At 27.9% G+C, this 25,980-nt stretch overlaps 2 protein-coding genes across 2 annotated transcripts in view; one reads left to right on the forward strand and one right to left on the reverse strand.

The window, feature by feature from the left end:
* LOC100199701 (protein farnesyltransferase subunit beta) overlaps nucleotides 1-25,980 on the forward strand; it is a 48,660-nt gene that overhangs the window by 15,729 nt on the left and 6,951 nt on the right. Inside the window, exons 2-12 of the mRNA XM_065799323.1 lie at nucleotides 671-732; nucleotides 2,769-2,841; nucleotides 3,472-3,563; nucleotides 3,644-3,696; nucleotides 4,492-4,594; nucleotides 4,812-4,895; nucleotides 7,890-7,976; nucleotides 8,056-8,093; nucleotides 18,145-18,236; nucleotides 22,004-22,048; nucleotides 22,153-22,282. Coding sequence (XP_065655395.1) covers nucleotides 671-732; nucleotides 2,769-2,841; nucleotides 3,472-3,563; nucleotides 3,644-3,696; nucleotides 4,492-4,594; nucleotides 4,812-4,895; nucleotides 7,890-7,976; nucleotides 8,056-8,093; nucleotides 18,145-18,236; nucleotides 22,004-22,048; nucleotides 22,153-22,282 — 859 coding nt within the window. The remainder of the gene's footprint in view (nucleotides 1-670; nucleotides 733-2,768; nucleotides 2,842-3,471; nucleotides 3,564-3,643; nucleotides 3,697-4,491; nucleotides 4,595-4,811; nucleotides 4,896-7,889; nucleotides 7,977-8,055; nucleotides 8,094-18,144; nucleotides 18,237-22,003; nucleotides 22,049-22,152; nucleotides 22,283-25,980) is intronic.
* Nucleotides 762-1,923, reverse strand: LOC100207946 (GTP-binding protein Di-Ras2). The gene has a single exon (XM_065799324.1). It carries the CDS (start codon nucleotides 1,824-1,826, stop codon nucleotides 885-887), a length of 942 nt encoding a protein of 313 aa, XP_065655396.1. The 5' UTR covers nucleotides 1,827-1,923; the 3' UTR covers nucleotides 762-884.

The following is a 25,980-nucleotide window of genomic DNA, read 5'->3' on the forward strand; positions in this document are numbered from 1 at the left end:
AAGATAAACGTGTCGAAGTTTATTTTCAACGTAATTAAAAACCAATTTTTTTAGTGTATTTGTTAAAAACAATGGTTAAATCATCAAAACAAAATATTATTTGAGTGGTCATATAGAGCCTTGAAATATATATACTGAAGTATATAGTAGCCTGCTGTCTGGGGCTTCAGTATATACTGAAGCCCCTGACAGCAGGCTACTTCAGTGTGACACAAGAGATGTTATCTTAACACACATATATATATGTGTGTATATATATATATATATATATATATATATATATATATATATATATATATATATATATATATATATATATATATATCAACCTCTAACAGTTTAAAGTCACCAATAAATTAGTGACTTTAAACTTTTAGAGGTTGGCAAAAAAAATTTGACACAAAAGAGTCACCATAAAATGTAAATACAACTTCAAACACTTTGAGGTCGGCAGTTGACCCTAATTCCAAGGCTTATATATATATATATATATATATATATATATATATATATATATATATATATATATATATATATATATATATATATATATATATATATATATATTTATATATATATATAAGTTTTTTATTTTTTTTATTTTTACTAAAATAATTTGCTTTTTGTTATCTTTGTCTTTTTGGATTAAACAATATATTATATTTTATAGAGAAAAGTTGAAAAGCAAGTGTTAAGTAATTATGAAAATGTTCAAGATGATAAAAATAACGGGTAATTTTCAATTTTACATAAAAATCTCATTTTCCATTTTATCTTTCTTTTTTTTTAATAGTCATTAAAAAGTAACAAACTAATTATGAATTTTTTAAAATACAATTATAATGGTTATTTTAAATGTATTTAAACTTTTAAATATTTCAATGTCAGTTTTGTAGGCTCCTTGACCTTGATGGAATGGTTGTTGAATCTATCGAATGTGCTCTTTTACTATCTCTGTGTACATCATTATTAAACACTCTCTGCATGCTCCCAAAGGTTCTTTGTAATAAATTTTTTCCTACCGATTCATCATTTTTGCTTTTTGGAAAATTGTGATTACTATCAAAACTACCATCACTATCAGATTTTAACTGTTCTGTAAAAGATGAAGATCTTAACCTTAAATATTGAACTGGTTTATGATCAAGGAATTCGTTATCACTGTAATAGTCTTCTTTTGGTTCTTGCTTTTTTTTTTTTTGCGATTTTCGTAAACTTATTTTTCTAAGACCACATTTTTCATGTTTTATTTCCTGAGTGTCCACTTGTGGCATAAACATGTTTAACATTGTAAAAAATATTAGCTCTATATTTTGGTTATTTTTTGCACTGACCTCAAAAAATTCAGCTTTGACATTCTCTGAAGAATTTAATTCGTGTGCTAAATGTTCGCCTTCAAAGGTTTGAACTTTTCTTTCTTTTTCTAAGTCATTTTTGTTTCCTATTATCAGAACATTGCATCTTTCTTCTTTACACATTTGAATTTCTTTGACGAGTTTTTTTGCACTATCAAATGAATTTCTATCTACTATTGAGTAAAAAACAAAAAAAGCATTCCCTTTACTGATAGCAAGCTTTCTCATAGCTGGAAAGTCATTTCCACCATATGTATCTACCATAAGACAGACACACATGTTGCCATTATGATCTATAACATGTGTTATATGGTCTTCAACTGTTGGCCTGTATCTCTGAGAAAATGTGTCATTTATAAACCTGTTTAATACTGAAGTTTTTCCAGTTCTAATGTCTCCTAGCAAAGTGAATCTATATTCAAATAAATAACCACTTTTTCTAACACCCTTAACCATTTTATAATATAGCATGTGATAAAAAATTAAAAATATCTCTTCACTTTCAACTTGAGTTTGATTATTTGTTTCATTCAGTTACTTAAGTTTTATTTGGGTTATATGACGATCTTATTAAAATAATTATTTAAATTGTTGGTTTTATCCAATAGCAACATTGGATTACTCATTATTTACTAAGCAAATAAGTCCAAAGTTGTCTTTAAAAAGTGTATGACATTGAATAAAAAGTATCCACTTCATTTTAATATTTTTTTAATTATTTAAGCTTAGTAATATGAAGCTACCATTTTAATTTTAATGTAAATGCTAAATTAAATAATTTATATTAAAGAGATTAAATGAGTTAATAGCAAAATAATTGTCTAATAATTTATTCTTAAAGATATTTTTTTATTTTTAAAAGTATTTGTTATTCTATTTAAATGTTATTGCATGGAAGTTTAATATTTTTATGTTATACTTTATTCATATTTTTTATTGTTCGTTTAAACTTTTTTTTTTTTTTTTTTGGTTTAGATTTTTAAATTTTTGTTATTTTAACTAGTTTTTCTATTTATTATCATTTCTGTTATTTTCTTTTAAGTTATACTTTCAAATTATTTTAAAGATAATTTTCTATTATTTAATAGTTTGATAAAAAAAATCATTTTTCAATTAAAATTATAATTTAAGATATATTTAATTTTTTATTTTAAGAATTTTTATTTTGTTATTTTTGTATTTTTTTATATAGTTTCAAAATGTAAAAATATATGATAAGCTTTTTATTTTAATAAAAAGTTTTTCTTTAAAAGTTCTCATTAATTTTTTTAAGTTCTCATAGATTTTATTTTTTTTGTTTAATTTTAATATGTATTATTTCTAATAGTTTATTATGTTTTATTTAACTTTTATCAACATAAAACTTATGTTTTGTTTTAATGCATTCAGATAATATTTAATTTTCTTCATTAGGATTAAACTGCTGAGATCAAAGCATATATCCTATCTCAAAAAGGGTCTCCTACAATTATCTGACTCGTATGAGGTTTTTACATACTTTTTTAAATGTTATCAGAAATTTATGTTTTAAAAAGTAAAAGTTTTAAAGTTTTATTTAATATTTATCTTTATTTTAATATATTAATTGTTGTATTGTTTATTTTTGTAAGATTTATCTTTTAATATATTAATTATTATTTTAATATACTAATTGTTGTATTAATGTTTATTATTAAATATAATCAATTAAACAAATATTATTATTTTGGTGATATTATTATTATAATTTTGCTCATAATATTTAATTCAGTTAAAACAGTTTGTCATTTTAATTACAATGATATTATTGATTATATATTGCTTTATGATAGATAAAAATTATTATTAAAATTTTAATGTTTTTTTATGTTGTGCAATTGTTTATAAGCTTATTATCGAAAACCTTTTTAACAGTTAAAAATATCACTTAGTCATGTTTACACACACAAAAAGGAAGCTTTGATTTAACATGGTGGTTAATTCAATATTATTTATATTATATTGTTGGAGTCATATTGCATACTTAGACATTTGAGTGAAAGAGTATACATAGACTTGGGTGTTTGTTTTAGATTTGTTTGAAACTTTTAGATATTAAAAAAAAATTGTTTCTCTTTCATTCTCTGAACTTTTATAGTGTCTTGATGCAAGTCGGCCATGGCTTTGCTATTGGATTCTTCATAGCTTAGAGTTATTAAATGAACCTATACCAGAAGAAGTATGCCAACAGTAAGAAATATTTTTATTATTTTAGTCAGTGTTTTTTTAAAAACTGTATTTTAAAATTTAAAAAAAATTTAAATATTTAGAGTTGCAAATTTTCTTGATAAATGCCAAAATCATGATACAGGAGGTTTTGGAGGTAATACTTTTTAAAAAGGTGAAACTTTTAAAACATATTTTTGTATTGTTATGTCAATCAGTTTTTAATTACTTTGTTTACATTTGCACATACTTTGCCTTCTCATATAACTGTAGTAATACTAATATTTCTATTTGTTTATTATAATTTGTATTAATAATTTGTATTATTAGTGTTGTTAATCATTATTTCTTTTTAATGATAGATATAAATAATATTTATATTGTTAGAAACCCATGCTTGAGCAAGTTCATTTTTATAAAAAAATTATAAAACTGCTACTAAATTTTATCCACATCAGCTATTAAACTAAATTACTAGATTGAAAAAAGTATCTACTGCTTATTACTAGAATTAGAAATGCAGTTAAGAATATCTTAAGTTAAGAATATCTCAATATAAAAAGGATAAGTTAAGAATATCTCAATATAAAAAGGATAAGTTAAGAATATCTCAATATAAAAAGGTAAGATGCAGTATTAAAAGCACCTATAAACTTATAAGGACCTATAAACTTGTAAAAACAAACTTTTAAAGTGTTTTTTTTTTTTTTAAAAAAAAAAAAAATCAAACAACTAGTATGAGCTTGAACTGTCTAACTCATATTCAAATAGTAGAAGAAATAAATAAATGGTATAATTTATAATTTTATTATTTTTAAATAAAATTATAAATTATACCTTATAAGAATGTTTTTGTGTTCTACTATTTCTCAAAATTTGTATATTAGTTTGTTGGGATAAGATAGTTTTTAGTTTTACTTGTAAATTTTATTTTCTCTATTTTTTGTTTCAGGTGGACCTGGACAGTTATCACACTTAGCTCCAACTTATGCAGCTGTTTGTTCTTTGTGTATATTGGGAAAATATTGGCTTGCTGCCTATGATATTATTAATAGGTCTTAAGTTTAAAAAAAAATTTAGTGTTATAAAGTACTTTTTTTATAGCTATATATAGATACATATATATATATATATATATATATATATATATATATATATATATATATATATATATATATATATATATATATATATATATATATATATATATATTTATATATATATATATGAAAACATTGTGAACTCTATTTGCACTGTATTTTATTTGTGTAGAGAAAAACTTCAAAAATTTTTAACCAGCTGTAGAACAGTATCTGGTTCATTTATAATGCATCATGATGGAGAGGAGGACATAAGGTAAATAATTATTTAACGAAATTAAGTTGTTAATTTTGAATTTTTTAACAAATGATCTGTAAAGTTTACTGAATTTAGTTTTTCCCAATAGTTTTTTAAATAAGTGAAATCTTCTAATAAAGTTAGGCTTTTTTCAAACCTCCTCCAGCCCTTGTTAAATAATCAAAAAAAAAAAAAAGCTTGATATTAAAGAAAGCAATCATAACATTTAAGCATAATTTCTTTTAAAGTATTTGCAAACACATTCATTTTAAACCTGATCCAAGTCTGTTTTTCCAAAAGTTATAGTTTTGGGCTGAAAAAAGAGTTGATAAAAAATTAGATTAAAATTAAAGTTTTTAAGGATATGGATCTGGAAGTAATGCAGAGGAGGCAACAAGGTAAAGATTGGAGAATTATCTACCCAGTGTTCATACCTGTTGTAATATACGGTAGTAAAACATAGGCTAACAAATTTTTTTTACATTATTCTTTGTTTTTTTCTGTCAAAAGTTGTCTTAATCTCTCAAGAAAAACACCCACAAAAAATGGTCTTCCGCAAGGTTCTTTTTTTTGCCTTTTTTTATTTTTAATTTAAACTAACAAAACTTAAAATATGTTCAGATAATTGAATACTCAGATGTTTTTTATTTCTCTTGTAAAAATTTTGTAAAATATAGAATATATTTGTTATAGAAAGCAAATTAAATAAAGACTTTATTGGACTAGTGAACTATTTCAATAAAAATGAATTTGTAGTAAATGTTAAAGATGCAAAAGTGAATCTTGTTTTGAATGTGTAAATGTCTGAGCTCGATTTAATTTGCATTAGAAATCTATTTTAAAAATATATTAAAAAGTTTAGTAAAACAATACACCTATTTTGGTATTTCAATTGAATTCTAATTAGGATGTTTAAAATAAATTCTAATTAGGATGCTATATATAAAGATTTAAAAACCTTGGAATCCGAAGAAACTTTACTGCTTTGTCTAATATATCTTTATATCTTTGTCTGATATCTGTTTTGTTATACACCGTCAGATTTTCCCGATGATTCATACACTGGTCCAGTTAATTATCATTTCAGTCAAATACAAGCATGTTAGATTTTTTAGATTTTTTTTATTGGATGTTAAATTAAAAGAAAAAGTTAAAATTTGTCTTCTTTTTAATGGCTTGCCATTTTCTTTTTTATTTGATTCCAATTTCTGTCTCTATAAATTTTTTGTTCTTCTTTATATGGAGTACTTAGTCATATTTAGGCTAGTTTTTTATCTAAATTATAATTAAATCAGAATTGTGTCTTTTAACTTCTTATTAAATTTATTTTCTAATTTAAACTTAATTATAATCTTTGTTTCCATTTTTATCTTCTTAAATTATTTTTTTTTCTTTTATACAGATTTTATATAATATTTGTTTTTATTATATTTATAAAAACTTATTTAAAAAGATGAACACAAAAGTACAGCAAAATTTAATTTTATTGAAGTTTTACTTGTGTATAATTATAGAAGTTTTAAATTCTTAAGAAATCTTTTTCAGCAATTTTTCAGCAAATTTAAATTATAAAGAGAACTTTTAAAGAATTTTTTATATTCTTTTGTAATAAGAATAAAGTGATTTGATCTAAAAGAAATTATCATAAAATATATTAGGCACTTTTTGTAGAATACATTATATTGTATTGATTATACAATGCATGTCCAAAACAACTTATATTTTTTGATTGAATATTTGCTAAGGTGACCATATATTAGCATATACTATTAAATTTGTATTTTTTGGGGGTTTTTTTATTTTACACTAAAGTGTTTTGTTTTAAGACAAATATTTTATATATAAAGCTGCTAAAATTTCAAGTCTCAAAATATGCTTTTTTTAGCAAATCAAAGTTTATTGATTGTGTAGATTTAAGTAGTAGTAAAATCTTTATTGATATTATTGATTTATCTACCATATGCATTTTGTTCAAACTACGATTTATATATTAAGGTAGAGGTAAGCAGTAGGTAAACATATATTAGAGTAGAGGTCAGCATTAAGTACTACTATAGGTAGTATAAACTTAAACTACTTTAAATATTTTAACTGATTATGTATAAAAAATACAAAAAAAAAACACAAAAAGTTTCTTACTTCAGTCCACATTAAAGGTTTTAAGAAGTACAATAGAAATATGAGATATCAAGAAACTAGTGATGTTATCAGATTAGACTAAAAATCGACTAGTTAAAAGTTCCAAATTAGTTGACTTTGAACTTTCTCAGCTATGGCTTCCTACTAATCAACTAAAAGTCAACTTAGTTGAAAATCTTAAAATGCTTATATCTTTTCATTCAATTTAACTTTTCAATCAATTTTCGTTTGTTTATTTGATAACAATAACATATAATTCATCTAATTCATAGCATGTTAAATATACCTAGTTTAACTTTCAGTTATGTATTTCATTACTTTTTTTTTTCTTTTGTTTATTTGATGCTTGTAATTTTCATAAATACTCATACAGAGTCGATCCAAGCTGACTCGGGGGCAAAAGTTGTGAAGCTCCAAAATCTAAATATCATCTTTAAATTCACATTTAAATATGTATAGACTTTGATATATAGCAAGTAGTTAAGGTTTTGATATATAGCAAGTATTTAAACATTTCTGTCATGTTATCATGCTAAAGATAAAATTGTTGGTACATTTTTTATCAACCACTACTCAATATAAGAATCCAGAGGCGTAGATGTTAATAAGAATTTAGAAACATAGTTGTTAGATTCAACTAAATTCAACAGGCTTATTAAAAGGTTACAGGTTACAGAGACAGGTTTATTAAAAATAGTTACTTCAGTTCTAACACAAGTGTTAGTCATCTTGAAAAATGTAGCAAGTTCTCTTTAGAAATGGCTTTAAATAATATTAAAGAAAAGAAGAAAAAATTTATAAATAAGTTAAAATAGCTTGTTAGTTTGGTTTTAATAAACTAAAGAGATTAATTTTCATTTGCATTACATTTAGAGGAGTGTATTGTGCAATGGTTGCAGCTCGTTTAACTAATGTCTTTACAAAAGAAATGTTTAAAGGTACTGCAGACTGGCTAGCGAGGTAATTGTTTCATGTAATTATTTAAAATTTTACTAGTATTAAAAAGTTTAAAAAGCTTATCAAACCTTTTTTTTTTAAGTTGTCAGACATATGAAGGAGGATTTGGAGGTCTTCCTGGTGAGTTTATTTTTGTTTTGTTTAATTTTTAACATTTCTGAAAAGGTAAACTTTAAAAAACTGAATAAATGATTTTAAAGATTTTAATTATATTAATTAAGGTAAAAGAATCAGTTGTTTTTTTTTCAATTTTGATTAACCTTCCCAAGACCATGGAGGCCACTACAGTTGAGGAGATTGCTTTTTTAGTTGTGGTTACAACCCTCTCTCAACTCTATAACTCCGAAACACGAACAAGTTGAGTGTGGTACTCGTAATTTCTTGCTTATAAGGGGAGTGCTCTACCACTACATCACTACCACATTAGTTTTGTTTACATTAATGAGTAAATGAAGTTGATTTTGTACTGATTTTGTAAAGCATACCTCATAACACATATCATCAATTTTTTTCAGTCAAATAAGAAAGTTGTTTCACTAATTTTACTTTGCACCTTTTAACTATTACTTTTATATGTTTAATATGCTAAATATCACATATACTATATAATACAGAATAGCAGCAACCAATGGTAGAAGCAATGAAGCCGAATTTGATCAATAAAATTTAAACAAAAAAACTTAAAGATTGTCTGAACAAAGATAGATTGATTGCTCAATTAAAACCATTGCCGTTTTTCTTATTTGTCTTTCAAATTAAATATTATAAAATGAGGCACACAGCGCCCTCAATTTTGTACCCAAATTAAACTAATTATAGAGCCTTATATTCTGATCAAAATTAAGGGCTAATAAAAATATTTAGTTTTCAAAATATACTCAGCTCCTCTGGTGCGCAAGTCCTATAGCCTAGGTAAAGCTCTGTTTTAGATTTACAGCATGCTCAACAAGCTAACTTTGCAGTGGAAAGTTCCAGTCAAGCTTACCAGAATGTGGTTGGCATTCAATCATATAAAGAAGTTTTTGACAAGATAAGCTCTTAGTAGCAGGAGGCTCATAGATTTTCAGAAATCTGCTCTTTCTGTATCACACTCAATATTCAAATTTTCAATGTTTGGTATTTAGTTAATTTTTATGCCACCATAGGTTTTGCCAACCAGGGTAGCTGGTGGATTGTCTTTTCATTTTAATATAAACTTTTTGTGGGCTTGCGGGCAACTACACAAAGACTTGGGCGCGAAAGCACTGGCTAAACAGAGAAGCCTGTATTCATTGGGAAACATTTTATTTAATTTTAATTGTTTTATTTAAAGTACTTTTATGTTTTTTAACTAGTATTGTTGTTTATTTATAGATACATTATAATATATTGGTGTTAATTTAGGTAATTGTAGTCGAGTGTACATACACTGACTGACTTAAATAATAACTAAAAAGTAAGTTTCTATTTTCACTCATAATCATTGAAAATAAGTAATACAATCTTTACAAAACAAATTCGATTTTATATATTACAGGGACAAATAACATTTTAATATTTTGTTTTTAAATTGTTAAAAGCAAGTTGCACTACTGAAATCTCAAAACCAAATATATATTTTATTTTTAATGAAAATAAGAACATATATATATATATATATATATATATATATATATATATATATATATATATATATATATATATATATATATATATATATATATATATATATATATATATATATATATATGAGGTGGTGAGAGTCAAAGTGGTATAACTCATTTAAACCTTAACTTTATTATTACCTGTAAAAACAGCAACAGTTCAAACAGTTCCAATAAATAAAGCAGTCTTTTATTAACATCATCCAATATTTTTAAAATCTCTAACATTAAACCTGATTTTTTTGCACTTAATGGGATAAAACGCTCTGCCCTGAAAAGTTTTAGTGAAGTGAGTTATACCACTTTGACTCTCACCACCTCATATATATATGTATATATATATATACACACACACACAGTAGCGGCATAAAATCTTTGCCACACTTAGGAAAAACTAGAAAAAAGTCATTTATTTTTATTATGCAAAAGTTAAAGCACCACCAAACATGACTCAAATGATATAAATGCATAGCACTTGTAAAAAAACAACATAATTATAAAAAAATGTTAATATTTTGTGTGTCCACCACGCGCATCAATGACTGCCTGTTTGCGCTTAGGCATTGACTGTTCCAGCTTTTGGACTGTGGCAATTGGGATTGCATGCCAAGCACACTCCAACTGTTGCCACAATTCATCCAAATTGCTGGGCTTGCTTTTCTGCACCATTCTGAACAGTTCCTCCCACAAATTTTCAATGGGGTTCAAGTCGGGACTTTGTGGTGGCCATTCAATCACACATTGATGCGTGCGGTTCGAAAGTATTCAGTAGCTTTTTTGGCTTTGTGGCAGGGAGCATTGTCTTGTTGGAAAACAAATGTCTTATTCCTGCCAAAAAGCTTGGTGGCAGATGGTTTAACTTGTGTTTTGAGTATTTCTATGTACTTGTCTTGGTTAACAGTGCCTGTACAACGATAAGCCGGCCAACACCAAATCCCGACATGCAACCCCAAATCATAAGGGAACCTCCACCATGTTTCACTGTTGGTGCAACACATTAAGAACTAAATCTCTCACCAACTTTCCTTAACATACATTTTCCCTTTAACATACGCTCGTTTTGCTCCACAGAATACAGTAAAACAACTCTCATCACTCCACAACACTTTATTCCACTGTTCAACAATCCAGTTCTTGTGTTGCCTTGCAAATGCTCATCGCTTCGCAATATTGTCAGGCCGCAATAATGGCTTCTTGGCAGCAATTCTGACATTCAACCCAGTTTGCTGAAGGCGTTTCCTTACGGTTTTTGCTGCCAGATTGATGCTGTGTGTTTTTCCCATGTAACTGGCTACATCAAATGCTGTGTCGAAGCGATTAGCCAGACTTGCCCGAACCAAAAGCCGATCTTCCCGAATGGTCGTTTTGCGTGGTCAACCGGAACGCTTTTTGTCTTTTACTGTCCCAGTCTCTCTCTTTTTTGATAGTGTAGGTGACAGTCCTCAAGCTAACCTTTAATGCTTTAGTAATGTCCCTGTAGTAAATTCCTTGTTTTGCCATTACCATTATTTGCAGGCGTCGTTCAAGAAATAATGGAATGGCCATATCGATAACAATCCTATACAAACAAACACATTTTTTTCTAATAACTCATAAAATTATGTAGAAAATAATTGTTCACGTTAAGTTTAGTTGACAAGAATAAAAAATAAATTAGAGATTTGGTGTGAAATAATGAAATATGTGTAATTGTAGTTAATTAGACTAATTATGATTACTAATTATAATTAGTAATTAATTGATAATTACTATGGTGTTAAACCAATCAAAATTGTAGTAAAAGTTATAGAGTGATAGAAACTATATTTTACTTACCAGTATAATACAGATTGTATTGAAGATAGTGGCAGGTGTCTCAATCAACCAACAATAGCAATTAAACTAACAAGTTAAACTATATGAAAACCATTGCTAATATCGCGGGAGATGTCCAATTAAAGATTTAGACAAATTCCCGAAGGAAAAGCTTTTAAAAGTAATATACCAAGGCAACCTAAGTACAAGTTGTGTAAAATCCAACAGTGTGGCAAAGACTTTATGCCACCACTGTGTGTATATATATATATATATATATATATATATATATATATATATATATATATATATATATATATATATATATATATATATATATATATATATATAATTGTCTAATATATTGCAAAACTTTTTTAGGATTTATTAAAAAATCATACAAGTAAACATGATTTGCTGATTGTGGAAAACTATTATATAACTAAAAAAAAAAATTCCTCATTGATGTCATATACCAAAACTGTTATAAATTAAACACGCATGAAATAAATTATCAAGCCTGCAGGCTGCGACATTATAAAGATTTAGAGAACCAAGAAAAAATAAAGGTGAGCTTTGACTAAAACAACAGTTTTATTGATATGCATTTATTATTTAGTATTAATCATATAAAAATTAAAAAAAAAAGAAAGTTTTTTTTAAATATAATATGAACACAACTCGTCACTTGGGGATCCCTTTAAGTCATTGATCAAACTCTGGAATAACTAAGCAAGTCAGAACAGTTTTGAATTAGCAATTGGTTTATTATGATGATCTTACGCTGCAGCTTTTCCAATATCCACATAAAATATTGTTAGAGTGTTTGTACTGCCATCTACCTATTCTATAATGTGCAAAAGTAACTCATTGCTATAAAGTGCAATGAGTTATTTTATCACGTTTTAATTCAAAACTAGTACAAAGCCCAGATTTCTACCTGACATTTTATTATATAGTTGACATTTGTATTACTAAAACAAATGCTGCAGTGGTAGAGTGCTCACCTCATGAGCAAGATATTCCGAGTTTAATCTCCTCCATGTTCCTGGTAGTAATGCGCCCAACTTGTTGCTCTGGGTAGCAGCCTTGTTTCTGTTTCAAATTTTTAGAGGGTTGTAACCACAACTTAAATAACCTCCTTGACTGTAGTGGTCTTCTTAGCCTGAGGTAGGTAAATTGAGATAAAGATAAAAACACAACAAAAACTCAGGACTGTTTACACTTTAAAAGTTAACTGTGCTAAATTGTCTCTTGCACCTGTGTATGTAAAATGTCTCTGTGTGTAAGATACTTTCTTTTCATTTCTCCTAATTCTGCTGTAAAACCTAGATGATAAAATAGTGATTTTTTTGCTTGGGTTATTAGAAAGTATACTACAATAAACTAGACTACCTTTGACATCTTTACTATCACAATCTATACAAGACTTTAGACTAACCTTTATATAAGCTCTATTCATTTAAATTTATTCAAAACATTAGTTTTGTCAGTTTTAGTAATGACACCAAGATCTTTTAACAGCCCATTACCAAGATCTGCTGCTGCAGCTTCACTTGATATCTTAAGTTTAAGGAGATATTAAAGTTTAAGGAGAACAGTTAAGTTTCAATAGCTTAACTTTATTAAAACAACTATGTAATAAACAAATACTTGATACTACAAAAATTTACTAATCAATCAAACTCTAAAATTAAGCTATCAACATTGATGAAAAATGTTTGCGACAGGGTTATTCCATATGAAATCACCTTGTTTTTCAAAAGTGCCCTCAAATTTACCAAATTTCAAAATTTGAAGTAAATTTGAGGTACCACCTCAAATTTACTTCAAATTATGACCACCCACAGCTTTTATGAAAAAAACACAATCCGGAAAATATCAGCTTTATTGACCAAACCGTTTAAAAGTTATAGTTGAATCAATATTGACTAAGATCAGATAATTTGAGTATCTGGAGCTTACAGTAGATTTTTTTGATTTTTAACAGATTATAACTTTTTAAATAAAGTAGATGATCACCTGAAATTTTTTATGGTAATAGTTTTTCACCCAAGTTATCTATTTTTGTAGGTGTTTTCGACTGATTTTGAACAATTTTTTAGTTCTTGTACCTCAAAGTTGCTAAATAACGCAATATTAGAAAAAATTTTGGAAACTTTAATGTGTCCCAGTTCAATACCAACAGACAAGTTGTGTCAATTTTTTGTTGCTTTTGTGTACTTAGAGTAACTACTAGTGGAAAAAATTAAAGTTATGTGTTAAAAGTAAATTTAGCACTTGCAGCAGCTTGTTAAAATATTGCTATTTTTTTTAAATATGATAAATTACATTTACTTTGTATGCATAGAAAGTAGCGTAGACAGTTAAAATAAATTATAAAACTTTTACTGGCAAGGTTCTATATAAAGACAATCATCAAAAAAAAAGTTAAAGACTGAACTGCACTTGTCACAGTCCATACAAGCATTATTGAGTTTATTGAAACTCTAAGTGAAACATTGTATGACCTTTGTTGACCACTTTATCAAAGAAGCACAATCCTCCTACTTCTCAGAGGCAAAAAGACCATTAAATCAACACACTTGTCTTATTCTTATGGATTTTGCAGAGAACTATAGTTTTCTTGCGCAAGATGCTGAACAAGAGTTTTACTAGCAAGCCGATCAAGCTGCCTTACATCCATTTGCTGTTTATTACAAAATTAAAAAAATCAACTCAAATGTGAATGCTATTGTACAATTTCTGACCATCTTTGCCATGACCAAACAACAGTTCATTGTTTTCTCACAAAGTTACTCCCTATGATCAAAATCAAACTACCCAAAATCAATAAAGTAAAATACTTCAGTACAAAAATTACAAATGTTTGTTAAACTTAACATACCATTTTGAAGATCACAATATAAATGCTGAGCATCACTTCTTTGCTACATCCCATGGCAAAAGTCCATATGATTGTAAAGGAGGAACTATAAAAAGAGAAGCAGCAAAAGCAAGTCTACGAGCAGCAAATGCAAACCAGGTTCTCACACCAAAAGAACTATTTACACAGGTTGAAAAAAAACATTAAAGGTGTTAAAATATTTTACATTGATGTATTACATTGATATTGATTACAGTGATGATATCAATAACCATGAACTTATTTTAACCTAAAGAAACGATATGAAGAGATGAGCACAGTTCCAGGCACAAGAAACTATCACAGTTTTGTTATCTCTAGCGATACTGTCTGTGATATCCATTTGTTGAATAATATTAACTTGGCAAAAAAAGAACCTTCAAACTTTCAACCTGATAAATATATTGCATGCTTTTATTATGATGAATGGTACATAGGGCTTGTGCTTGAGAACAAATTAAATTTAAAATGGACTAATGATGCACAATCAAATCAGTGTTGGATTCCATTTGACAAAGTAATATGTCAAATAAGTGCTCCATCCATTAAGGGTAGAATTGCTTGTGACTGCAAACTTGCTAATAATGGTTATGACTTTCAGAAAATTTTCCTAATGTTGCATTTTATAGCAACTTTAGGGCACAAAAACTCATAAGTTCTTCGAAGCCAATCAAAAACACCTGCAAAAATGGATTATATGGGTTAAAAACTATTAACATACAAAATTTCATGTGATCACCTTTTTTATTTACAAAGTTATGCTCTGTCAAAAATCTACTGTAAGCTCCAGGTACTTAAATTTTTCTGATTTTTGTCAATATTAAATCAATCATAACTTTTGAACGGTTTGGTCAATCAAACTGAAATTTTGAGGTTTGTATTTTTTTTTTATAAATACTGTGGGTGATCAAAATTTGAAGCAAATTTGAGGTGGTACCCTGGGGACCATTAGATGATTTGATATGGAACAACCCAGCAACAATATATATACTTATATATTGTTGTTGTTGTTGTTCATATAGCAACAGTAAAACTATTAAAAATCAATCGAAAGATTGCCATTTACACCATTCATTTTAGGCTTTTGAAACTTCATTCAATGTCTTATCAAACTTTATTGCAAATCAAACTTTATATATATATCAAATTTCTGAAATTATGTTGAAATTTTTTTACATTTCATTTACATTGTATTAAAAAGTAGACAAGTTTCTATTGCTAAATATTTTGATTATTTCGATAAAAATAAAAATGTTTGATACAAATTCAAACCTTATTTTTTCAATATATTTTTTTTTTTAACATCACTCCAACTTTTACAGCACTCTTTAATGTATACTTTTTCCTCAAGTGGAATATTGAAATAAAATATCATAAATTATCATAATTATCATATTCAAAATGAAACTTGTAGAGATACTCTTTTAGAACTACTATAAAAAAGTTTAAAGAAACTATGTACTACATAACATGTAACAAAACTCTTGAAAAATATAAATTCTTAACTAATCTCTGGCGGACAAACATACAAAATGTTTTTTACTGCAGACTAGATTTTTGATTTCTCTCATCATGGCAGGGAACATCATAAAAATTACATCTGTAGGCAGGTATATCATAAAGATTTTTAAATAAACTGTATGCTGCAATTTGAGGTCCTTTTTTGCATCTTTTTCTGTTTATAAGTTTGATTGTGGTATATGTTTTGGTCAGTTTTAAATAAATCAACCCAATTGTAATGGCAATTTTGGATTTACATTGAACAATTTTTTTTTTTTTTATGGTTTTATCAAGCATATCAGGTTTGTTTTTAAATTCGAATTACAAAAAATAAAAGTGTCTATAAATGTCTCCATATGTTGGTAAATCAATATTAAATTTCTCGATAATGATTGATGAACATTACTTACACATCACCAATCATCATCTTAATTGTCACAGAATAGCAATTAATTGATTATTGGGTAATATTAAAAGAATTCTAAAATTGATTTTGTCTAAATTAATATTGGGTCTAAATAAAAAACATCTCGATAACTATATGTCAAAAGTTATAACTTATAAGGAACATAAGGGTTCCTTTCAACAATGTTTTTATTGCTTTATCAAACGCACTACTTTTCATTATGATAAAGTATATTAAAAAAAAATGATAATAATAACAACTATAGCTCTTAAGCTCAAGTTTTATCTTTGTGTTTTGTGTTTAACATTGGAATCAATAACCACATATATTCTGAAAATGTACTCTGTATCTATGATGTGTGTAGCATCACTTTTTATCACTTTAAGGTTGACAATACCTTCAAAATTTCTTGTTTCTACTAGTCACTATCATCATAAGTTTTAAATGATTTTTAATGATAAAATTATATATATATATATATATATATACTTATTATATATATATATATATATATATATATATATATATATATATATATATATAGATTAATTTTATCATAACTAATATAATTAATAATAAAATTTAAAACTTATGATGATAAAATACTGATTTTATATATATATATATATATATATATATATATATATATATATATATATATATATATATATATATATATATATATATATATATATATATATATATACATACATATATAATCTGATATAAATAAATGGAACTATACGACAATTAGAAGCTTCTTTTCAGAATTAGTTAATTTAACGTTTTTTTATTATTTTAAAGTTTTCTGAAATGAATTTTATTAAACATCGAAAACTTTAAATTCTATTAATATACCATGCAGTTTTAACTGATTTTTGTGATAACTGTCAAACAAAGTTTATTTATTTTTTATTCCATTTATTTTGCTGTTTGGCAATACGTCATCACAATCTTTTCATAGAACCCCTAAATATATTTTCAATAGTTCAATGCTCAATTAATTTAAATAACCTAATGGACATAGGTTGGGTGTGGACATAACTATTTATTTATGATCAGCTATTTATCAGTTGTAAATCTTGAAATAATAATTGTTATAAAGCTGGAGAAGTCTGCTGGAGAAATGATGGAGAAACATGCTGTTGAGTGGTGTGATCATAAACTTTGTGTAAAATCAGCTATTCACAATTTTATCCACATGACTTGGCACTAGTACCACTGACCCTACCGCCTTTAAGGCTCAAAAATGTAGTTTATCTCAAATTTTTACTCAAAAAATTAACTTGGTCACTGATTTTCCAAAAAACACTAATCATTTTTAATCCTTCACTCTTTAATTTTTTTCTTGTCTCTAACCTTAGCTAATGCTCAGGTTTTCTTTGTTCTTCTTCAGATGGATTAGATCATGTTATGATCTCACTAAAACATCTATCTTCTTCTACAATCAGATTCACCACATTACGTTTCTTATTCTTGAAGCTGACTGGGATTCTTTTTATGATTTTCTTTGTGATGGTTCCTTGACTGATTTCTATTCTAAAAATTGTGCCTCCTTTATTGTAAGGTTGCATTTTTTCTTTTTTCTAGAAATATTATCATGGGTTCAGGTCAACCAAGCAATCATCTCTTGTTTTACGAAGCAAATTTAAATCTTGTGTGATTTGTCATTCAGCAAAGTTGCAATTTTTTACTGTAACTGTTCTTTCATGCTCCAAAAACCTTAATCTAGTTTTTTTCTTTTAACATCATGGCTTTCATCTTTACAGTTTTCCATCTTCTTTGCTCTTCTTACTTTATAATGTATCCCAATTTAAATAGTAGTTGCTTACAGTCTTTTTTTGTTCATATTTAAAAAAAAACATTACAAAATAAGAATAATGGTATACATTTCAATTTATACATTTAATGGTGTTGTTTTAGGGTTAGAGGCACACGGTGGATATACTTTTTGTGGATATGCTTCACTAGCACTGCTTGGACAGGAACAAAAAGCTCGTACTAAGCAATTGCTTGTTAGTAAAACAATTTTTTATATATTATTGTAAAAAAAAGGCAAGAAACTGCTTTTAGCTAAACTATGCCTATGATGTTTGACCTTCATAATACTTGTGAGAATAAAAGTATAATTTTTCTAAATTACAAAAATTGAAAAAAAAATGGCTATTTAAAAAAGAACAGAGTTGTTATATAGTTTGTTATTATGAAAGTTTTCAAAAAAGTTTTTTTACTTAATTACTTATTTATTACTGTTTTGCATGGTACTTTACAGTCTTACACAGTATATGTAATCATGTTATTATTATATTATTATTATTATTTTTTTTAAACATCTTTGCTTCCAATAAGGCTGCAAGCAACCACTAATTAGAGTTGGAAGTTACTGGAAGAGCAAAGATGAAAATTATAGAACAAGATAACAATTGGCAGACAAATTAAAAGATTGCAAATTATATGAATCAGGAAAGCAAGATGAAGGAAGCGAATTCCAAAGAATGGATGTTCGAGGAAAAAAACTAGTCGAATAAGTGTTTTTGGAGCACTTAGGAACAGTCACAGAAAAAGGATGAGACTTAATTGAATGACGAGTAACACGAGAATGAATTTTAGTAGATGGCGCAAGAGATGTTAGCTCTTTTGAGCAGTGCCCATTATAATATTTGTAGAAAAGAGAAAGAGAAGCAACATTACGACGATGTGATAATGGTTGGAGGTTGGCTGCAAGAGCAGGTCCAACTATGTTTACAATGCGTTTTTGCACCTTGTCTAAAAGAGAAAGGGCATCATTAGAAGATCCGCCCCAGATATGGCAACAGTATTCCATACAAGGCTGGATTTGAGATAGAAAATAGAATCCGAAGTAAGAAAGTGTCAAGCTCGATAAAGAGATGCAACCTTAGCAGATGCTAACTTTGCAACTGATTATATAGGGTTTCCAAGAAAGATCGGATGTAAGAGTTAATCCTAGAAGATGAAGAGTAAATGACTCTTTGACTACATCACCGTTCATAAATATAGGAAGATCTAGATTATTGCAATCTGTATTGAAGTTCACCAGCCATTGGGAGCCCCATGCTGTAGCAGAAGTGAAATCCTTTTCAAGCTCAAGTGTCCCCTCCAAGAAATCCGAGAGTGTTGGTTTCTTATCACGACAAGAATAAGTGGTAGTATCATCAGCAAACAATGCCACTTTGGATGTGACAATATCTGGAAGATCGTTAATGCAAATTAAAAAGAGTATAGGGCCAAGGATAGAACCTTGAGGAACCCCTGAAGTTACAGAATAATAAGAAGAGTGCTGTCCATCGAGGAAAACTTTTATACTACAATTGGAAAGGAAGGATTCAATAATCTTAAAGATGTTGCCAGATACACCATGAGAAGAAAGCTTATGGAGAAGGCCAGCATGCCAAACTTTATCAAAAGCTTTTGAAATGTCAAGAGCAATGGCCTTAAATTCTCCACCTTTATCTAATGCACGATAAAACCGATTGGTTATTACTGTTAGCAAATCAGCTGTAGAATGAGAAGATCGAAATCCATATTGATGGTCAGAAAGTAAGTTATTAGATTCAAGATGTGAAATTAAGTGTTTGTTAATTAAAGATTCAAAAACTTTGCTTATGGTAGGAAGAAGACTAATGGGACGGTAGTTAGATGAATCAGATTGCTCTCCAGAATTTTTGAAGATAGGGATAACAGATGCCGCTTTCCAGCAGGCTGGAAAACAAGACTCTGATAAGCACTTGTTGAATAGTTTTGAGAGTATAGACGACAGCTCCGAGGAACACTTCTGCAAGACAATAACAGGTATGTTGTCCGGGCAACAAGCTGTAGAAGAGTCTAGGCAGGAAATCACTTCAGATAGAGAAGCTGGACTGATAAGAATGTCAAGCAATGGATCAACCTGTTTGTTAGCAATATCAGGTAGAATGCAGCTAGAGCCTAATTTTTGAGATGAGATATGAGAGTTCATGACCTGAGAATAGCGGGCTTTAGCGTTAGACAAAACTTTTTTACAATGGTTTCTAAACAGACGTCTGTTTTCTAGAAAATTGTTTTGCTAATAGGTATGGAAGTAACGGTTTCGATTGGCAATCGTAGCAGCACAGTGTGAGGAAAACCATGGAGAAGAATGAGGCTTGACCTGGAATCAAGGAGAGGGAACAAAAAATTCCACGCCAGCCTGAATCCAGGAAGTTATGTAAGAAGCACATTTGTCGACAGGAAGACGAAAGGTTTCTACCCAAGGTAGTTGTAAGAGTTACGATAATAGGGGGATTCAGGTGATGAAGGAAAATGAGATATTAGTTTTAGAGAGATCAAACTGTGATCAGAAGCACCTAAGGGTGAATGTGGAGATACTGAGCACTGACTAGGATCAGAAACCAGACATAAGTCGAGTAGAGAAGGTAAATGATTCGGGTTGTCTGGAAAGCGAGTTGGATAGCCGACTATTTGAGTTAGGGATTGAGAAAGGCAAAAGTTGTGGGCTTTAATGCCTGCAGAATCACTGACACTAGAGCCAAGCCATTCAGAGTGGTGAGCATAAAAGTCACCGACAACAACTATATTAGCTGATGGATAAAGAGAGAGGGCTTGGTCAATATGATCAGAAATAACATCAAAAAAAGAGTGCAGTCTTGATATGAAGGAGAGCGATATAGAACAAAGATAAAGGCGATAGAGTAAAGTGGTGCTTAACAAAAGCATATGAAAGAATAATCTGTGGATTCAAACCTAGTTTCATGACAAATGTGTGAATTCTTACGAATATAAATGCCCAGGCCAAGCATGTGACTATTGGAGTCTATATATGTTACTAAAATTGTTTTTCAACACTATTATCTATATGTTAGAGAATTATAATTGCTTATCTGGTCCGTTATTATACTACAGTTGGATGATCATATGCATGAATTAAATTATTTATCATGTAATTATTATTATATATGTTTATATTATTATTCTATTATTATTTATATTATTTATTTATTATTATAAATACTTTTATTCTTTGCAATTTTCTCAACAAATAAGTTAGATTTAAGTTAAGTTAGTGTATTTTAAAAATAGAGTGCTCAATGTTCCTAAAGAACAGAGCAATAATAAATTAATAAATTCTAAATATAGTCTGTTTTCCTCTTTATGTTTTTACTAATTTATATATATATATAAAAGTCTTTTTACTAATTTATATATATATATATATATATATATATATATATATATATATATATATAGAGAGAGAGAGAGAGAGAGAGAGAGAGAGAGAGAGTGAGTGAGAGAGAGAGAGAGAGAGAGAGTAGTTCAAATTTATTGGCAGATTTCAAATTTCATCTAAAAATTATGCTATGTTTAAATGCGTTGTAGTGGTTAAGCGCTTGCTTCTTAAGTGAGAGATTCCGAGTTCGATCCCCACCACGTCCCTGGTAGTACCGCGCTCAACTTGTTTCTCCGCGCAGCGGCCTTGCTCGTCAAGGTTTGTATTTCAGAGTTGTAGAGTTGAGAAAGGGTTATAACCACTATTTAGTAGTCTCCTCACCTTTAGTGGGCTTCTAGGCCTTGAGGAGGCGAATAACAAAAAAAAATATGTTGTTATGAACGTATAATATTTACTTTCCCCTACCCGTTTCATATAAGTGGTTTTAAAAAATTGATTTAACATGAAGCAGTTTTTCATTCTTTACATGCTTCTTGTTACATATGTTTGTTAAAAGTAATTTTTTTTATGTTAAATATATTTCATCTTTGTGAAAATTATTTTTTGTATAATACTTAGAAATGGGTTGCATTTCGTCAAATGAAGTTAGAGGGGGGATTTCAGGTAAACTCTATGTTTTTATGTTTTATTAATTTTTTTGTTTTTGTTTTTGTTTAAATCAAATATTAAATTAATGTTTACATCTAGTTATTATTGTTTGTATCCAGGGTCGCACTAATAAATTGGTTGATGGCTGCTACTCTTTTTGGCAAGGAGGAATGTTTCCTGTTATTCATAGCATACTTCAAATGTACAGTGATGAGAATCTTAGTAATACTAATTGGATGTTTGATCAAAGTAATTATTTTGAAATATTTTTAAAATATTAGTTTTAAATTTATTCCATTTTAGTTTTATTGTACTATAGTAATTTTAATATCATTCTAATTTTAATGGCTAACCTTTAGTTGAACCCATTTAAATGTTTTTTTTTGTTTTGTTTTTTTTGTGAGCATTTTCCCTTATAAGATACACAGGGTATAAAGTTAATAAATTTACTGGACTACTTTATTACAACTATTTCAAAACTGTTTAATAAACAATAATTTAATAAAAAATATTTTATTTATAATATTTTAATATTTATATAATAATTTAATAATATTTATCTCACTTCATTTTTAATCAATTTAAACAAGTTGGAATTTTTTAAAATTTAATTTAAAATACCATTTTTTTTTACAAAAAAATTTTGACTTTCATCATTTGACAAAAGGTAAAAAAACGAAATGACATTCGTTTTTTTACCTTTTGTCAAATTTCGTTTGTCATACAAAGGTATGACAAACGAAAGGATCATTAATGGTTTACATGATTCAAAATGTGGTTATATTGCTTTAAAAAAATGGTTTTGAATTTAAAAAAAATGTGATTGAAAAAAAAAAAACATTTCAAGGTATGATTACAACATTTTAAAACACAATGTTGTGCTATAAAATATTTTGATTTGTCTGCAGCTTGCACCTTAATGTGTTCTATGATTAAATAACTTGTGATCTTAGTGTTGATGGTTATCTTACTTTAAACTGTTTAATAAAAAATAAATAATTTAATAAAAAAATATTTTATTTTTAATATTTATATAATAATTTAATAATATTTATCTCACTTGATTGTTAATCAGTTTAAACAAGTTGGAATTTTTTTAAATTTAATTTGAAATACAACTTTTTTTTTAGAAAATTTTATTTTATTAATCTACAGGCTGTTCTTTTATGTGCTTTTGTTTAGCACACTTTCTCTTTGTTCTATATCGCTCTCTTTCATCTTGAGACTGCACTCTTTTTGATGTTATTTCTGATCAAATTTACCAAGCCCTTTCCCTTAATTCTTCGGCTAGTATCGTTGTTGATGGACTTTAATGCCCATCGCACAAAATGGCTTGAGTTCTAGTGTCAGTGACTCTGCTAGTGTTAAGGCCCACAACTTTTGCCTTTCTTAATCTCTAACTCAAATAGTCAACTCTTCTACTTGCTTTCTAGACAACCTGAATCATTTACCTTCTCTACTCAAATTATGTCTTGTTTCTGATCCTAGTCAGTGCTCAGTTTCTCGACAATCACCCTTAGATGCTTCTGATCACAGTTTGATCTCTCTAAAACTACCATCTCATTCTTCTTCATCATCAGAATGGCCCTATCATTGTACCTCTTACAAGGTAAGGGACTCTTTTCGTGATTTTCATCAATATGGCTCTTGGATAGAAATTTTTCATCTTCCTGCTGACAAATGTGCTTCTTACATAAATTCTTGGATTCAGGCTGGTATGAAATCTTTTATTCCCTCTGAAAATTCTAAGTCAAGCCTCACTTATCTCCTTGGTTTTCCTCTCATTGTGCTGCTGCAATTTCCAATCGAAACCATCGCTTTCATATCTATCAGCAAAAAATTCTCCAGAAAGCAGACATCAGTTTACTATTGCTAGAAACCATTGTAAAAAGCTTTTGTCTAATGCCAAAGCTCGCTATTCTCAGATCATAAAATCTCGTATTTCATCTCAAAAATTAGGCTCTCATGACTTCTAGAGAATCTTTACAGTATCTATAATAAGGTCAAATCTGTTATTCCACCTCTCATGTTATGGTTTAGATTTTTTTGCCTCACCTAAAGACAAAATTTCACATTAAAATCATCTCTTGATTCCACTAGTCACGTTTTACCTAATATAGCCAACAAACAGGTTAATCCATTGCCTGATATTCATATCACTCCAGCTTCTATATCTTAAGTGATTTTCTACTCAGACTCTTCTACAGCTTGTGGTCCGGATAACATACCTTTTATAGTCTTGCAGAAGTGTTCTCTGGAGCTATCATTTATACTTTCAAAACTATTTAACAAATGCTTAGCAGAGTCTTGTTATCCAGTCTGCTGGAAAGCGGTTTCGTGCATTAGATAGATAGGAGAGGCTAAGGTTATCGCTTTCAACATTTCTAAAGCCTTTGATAAAGTTTGGTATGCTGGTCTTCTACATAAGCTTAATCCTTCCTTACCAATCCTAGTATAAAACTCCTCTTATTTCCTGTGACTTTGAGGGTTCCTCAAGGTTTTATCCTTGACCATACACTTTTTTTAATTTACTTTACCAATCTCCCAGAAATTCTCACACCTAAGGTGGCATCGTTTGCTGTTGATGCTACCATTTATTCTTGTCTTAATAAGAAGTCAATACTCTCTGATTGCTTGGAGGGGGTATTTGAGCTTAAAAAGGAACTCAGTTCTGGTACAGCGCGGGGCTCTCAGTAACTAGTAGACTTTAACTCAGATAAAACTCAACTTTTTTCAGCTAATCGATATGGCAATATTCTAAATCTTCCTATATTTATGAATAATAATGTACTCTATGAGTCATCTATCCTTCATTTTCTAGGAATAACTCTTATTTCCGATCTTTCTTGGAAACCATATATCAAATCGATTGCATTATTACCATCTGCTAAGTTTGCATCTCTTTATTGTGCTCGCCACTTTCTTACTCCAGGATTCCATTCTTCATCCTTATAAATCTCAAATCCGTCCTCCTATGAAATACTGTTGCCATATCTGGGGCGTCATTCAATTAAGTCTCATTCTTATTTGTTTAGTTTTTTCCTCGAACATCAGTTCATTATAATTTACTTCCTTCAACTTATTTTCATGATTCATATAATTTACAATCTTTCATATTGTCTATTAATTGTTATCTTGCACTATGAACTTCATCTTTTCTCTTAAAGTAACTTCCAACTCTAATAGTGGTTGTTTACAGCTTTATTGGAAGTAGAGATGTTGAAAAAGGAAAAGAAAAAAGAAATTAAAAAATGATATTGAAATAAGTAGTAAAACGATATTTAATTTTTATTGAACAAAATAAAAAAGAAGTTTTTTAGTTTACTAAGATAAATGAAATCCTTCTTCATGAATTATGAAGTTTTTGTCATATATTATGAAGTTTTTGAGATTTGAAGAAAAGATTTATAAACGTTAAAGTAAAATTGTTAAAGACAGTCATTCATTGCAAGACATTTGTTAATCAAACAGCATTTTAAAATTAAAAAAATGACAGGCTGCTTATGGCGCACAAAAAAATGGTAAAACATTTTTTTTCAACATAAAAACAATTTTTTCAATTTATATAAATTTTTAGACAAAACTTTTAACTTACTGAAGCTGCTAAAAAAAATTTATATTTTTGAATTAATTTCTGCTTTAATATTATATTTATAAACTGATTGGTTTATATTCAAGTGTACATGGTATATATAAATGTTATTAATTTAGAAAATTTTAGATGAATACAAAACTAATTTTATTTAAGTTACTTTTTTTTTTGTAAAAAGTTATTTTTACAAAATAAAATAATAACTATGTATACTCTCATGTAAGCAATAAAACTATGTATACTATCTCATGTAAGCAATAAAACTATGTATACTCTCATGTAAGCAATAAAACTATGTATACTCTCATGTAAGCAATAAAACTATGTATACTCTCATGTAAGCAATAAAACTATG

The sequence above is a fragment of the Hydra vulgaris genome, chromosome 06 (assembly GCF_038396675.1).
Source record: "Hydra vulgaris chromosome 06, alternate assembly HydraT2T_AEP".
NCBI classification, from domain to species: domain Eukaryota; kingdom Metazoa; phylum Cnidaria; class Hydrozoa; order Anthoathecata; family Hydridae; genus Hydra; species Hydra vulgaris.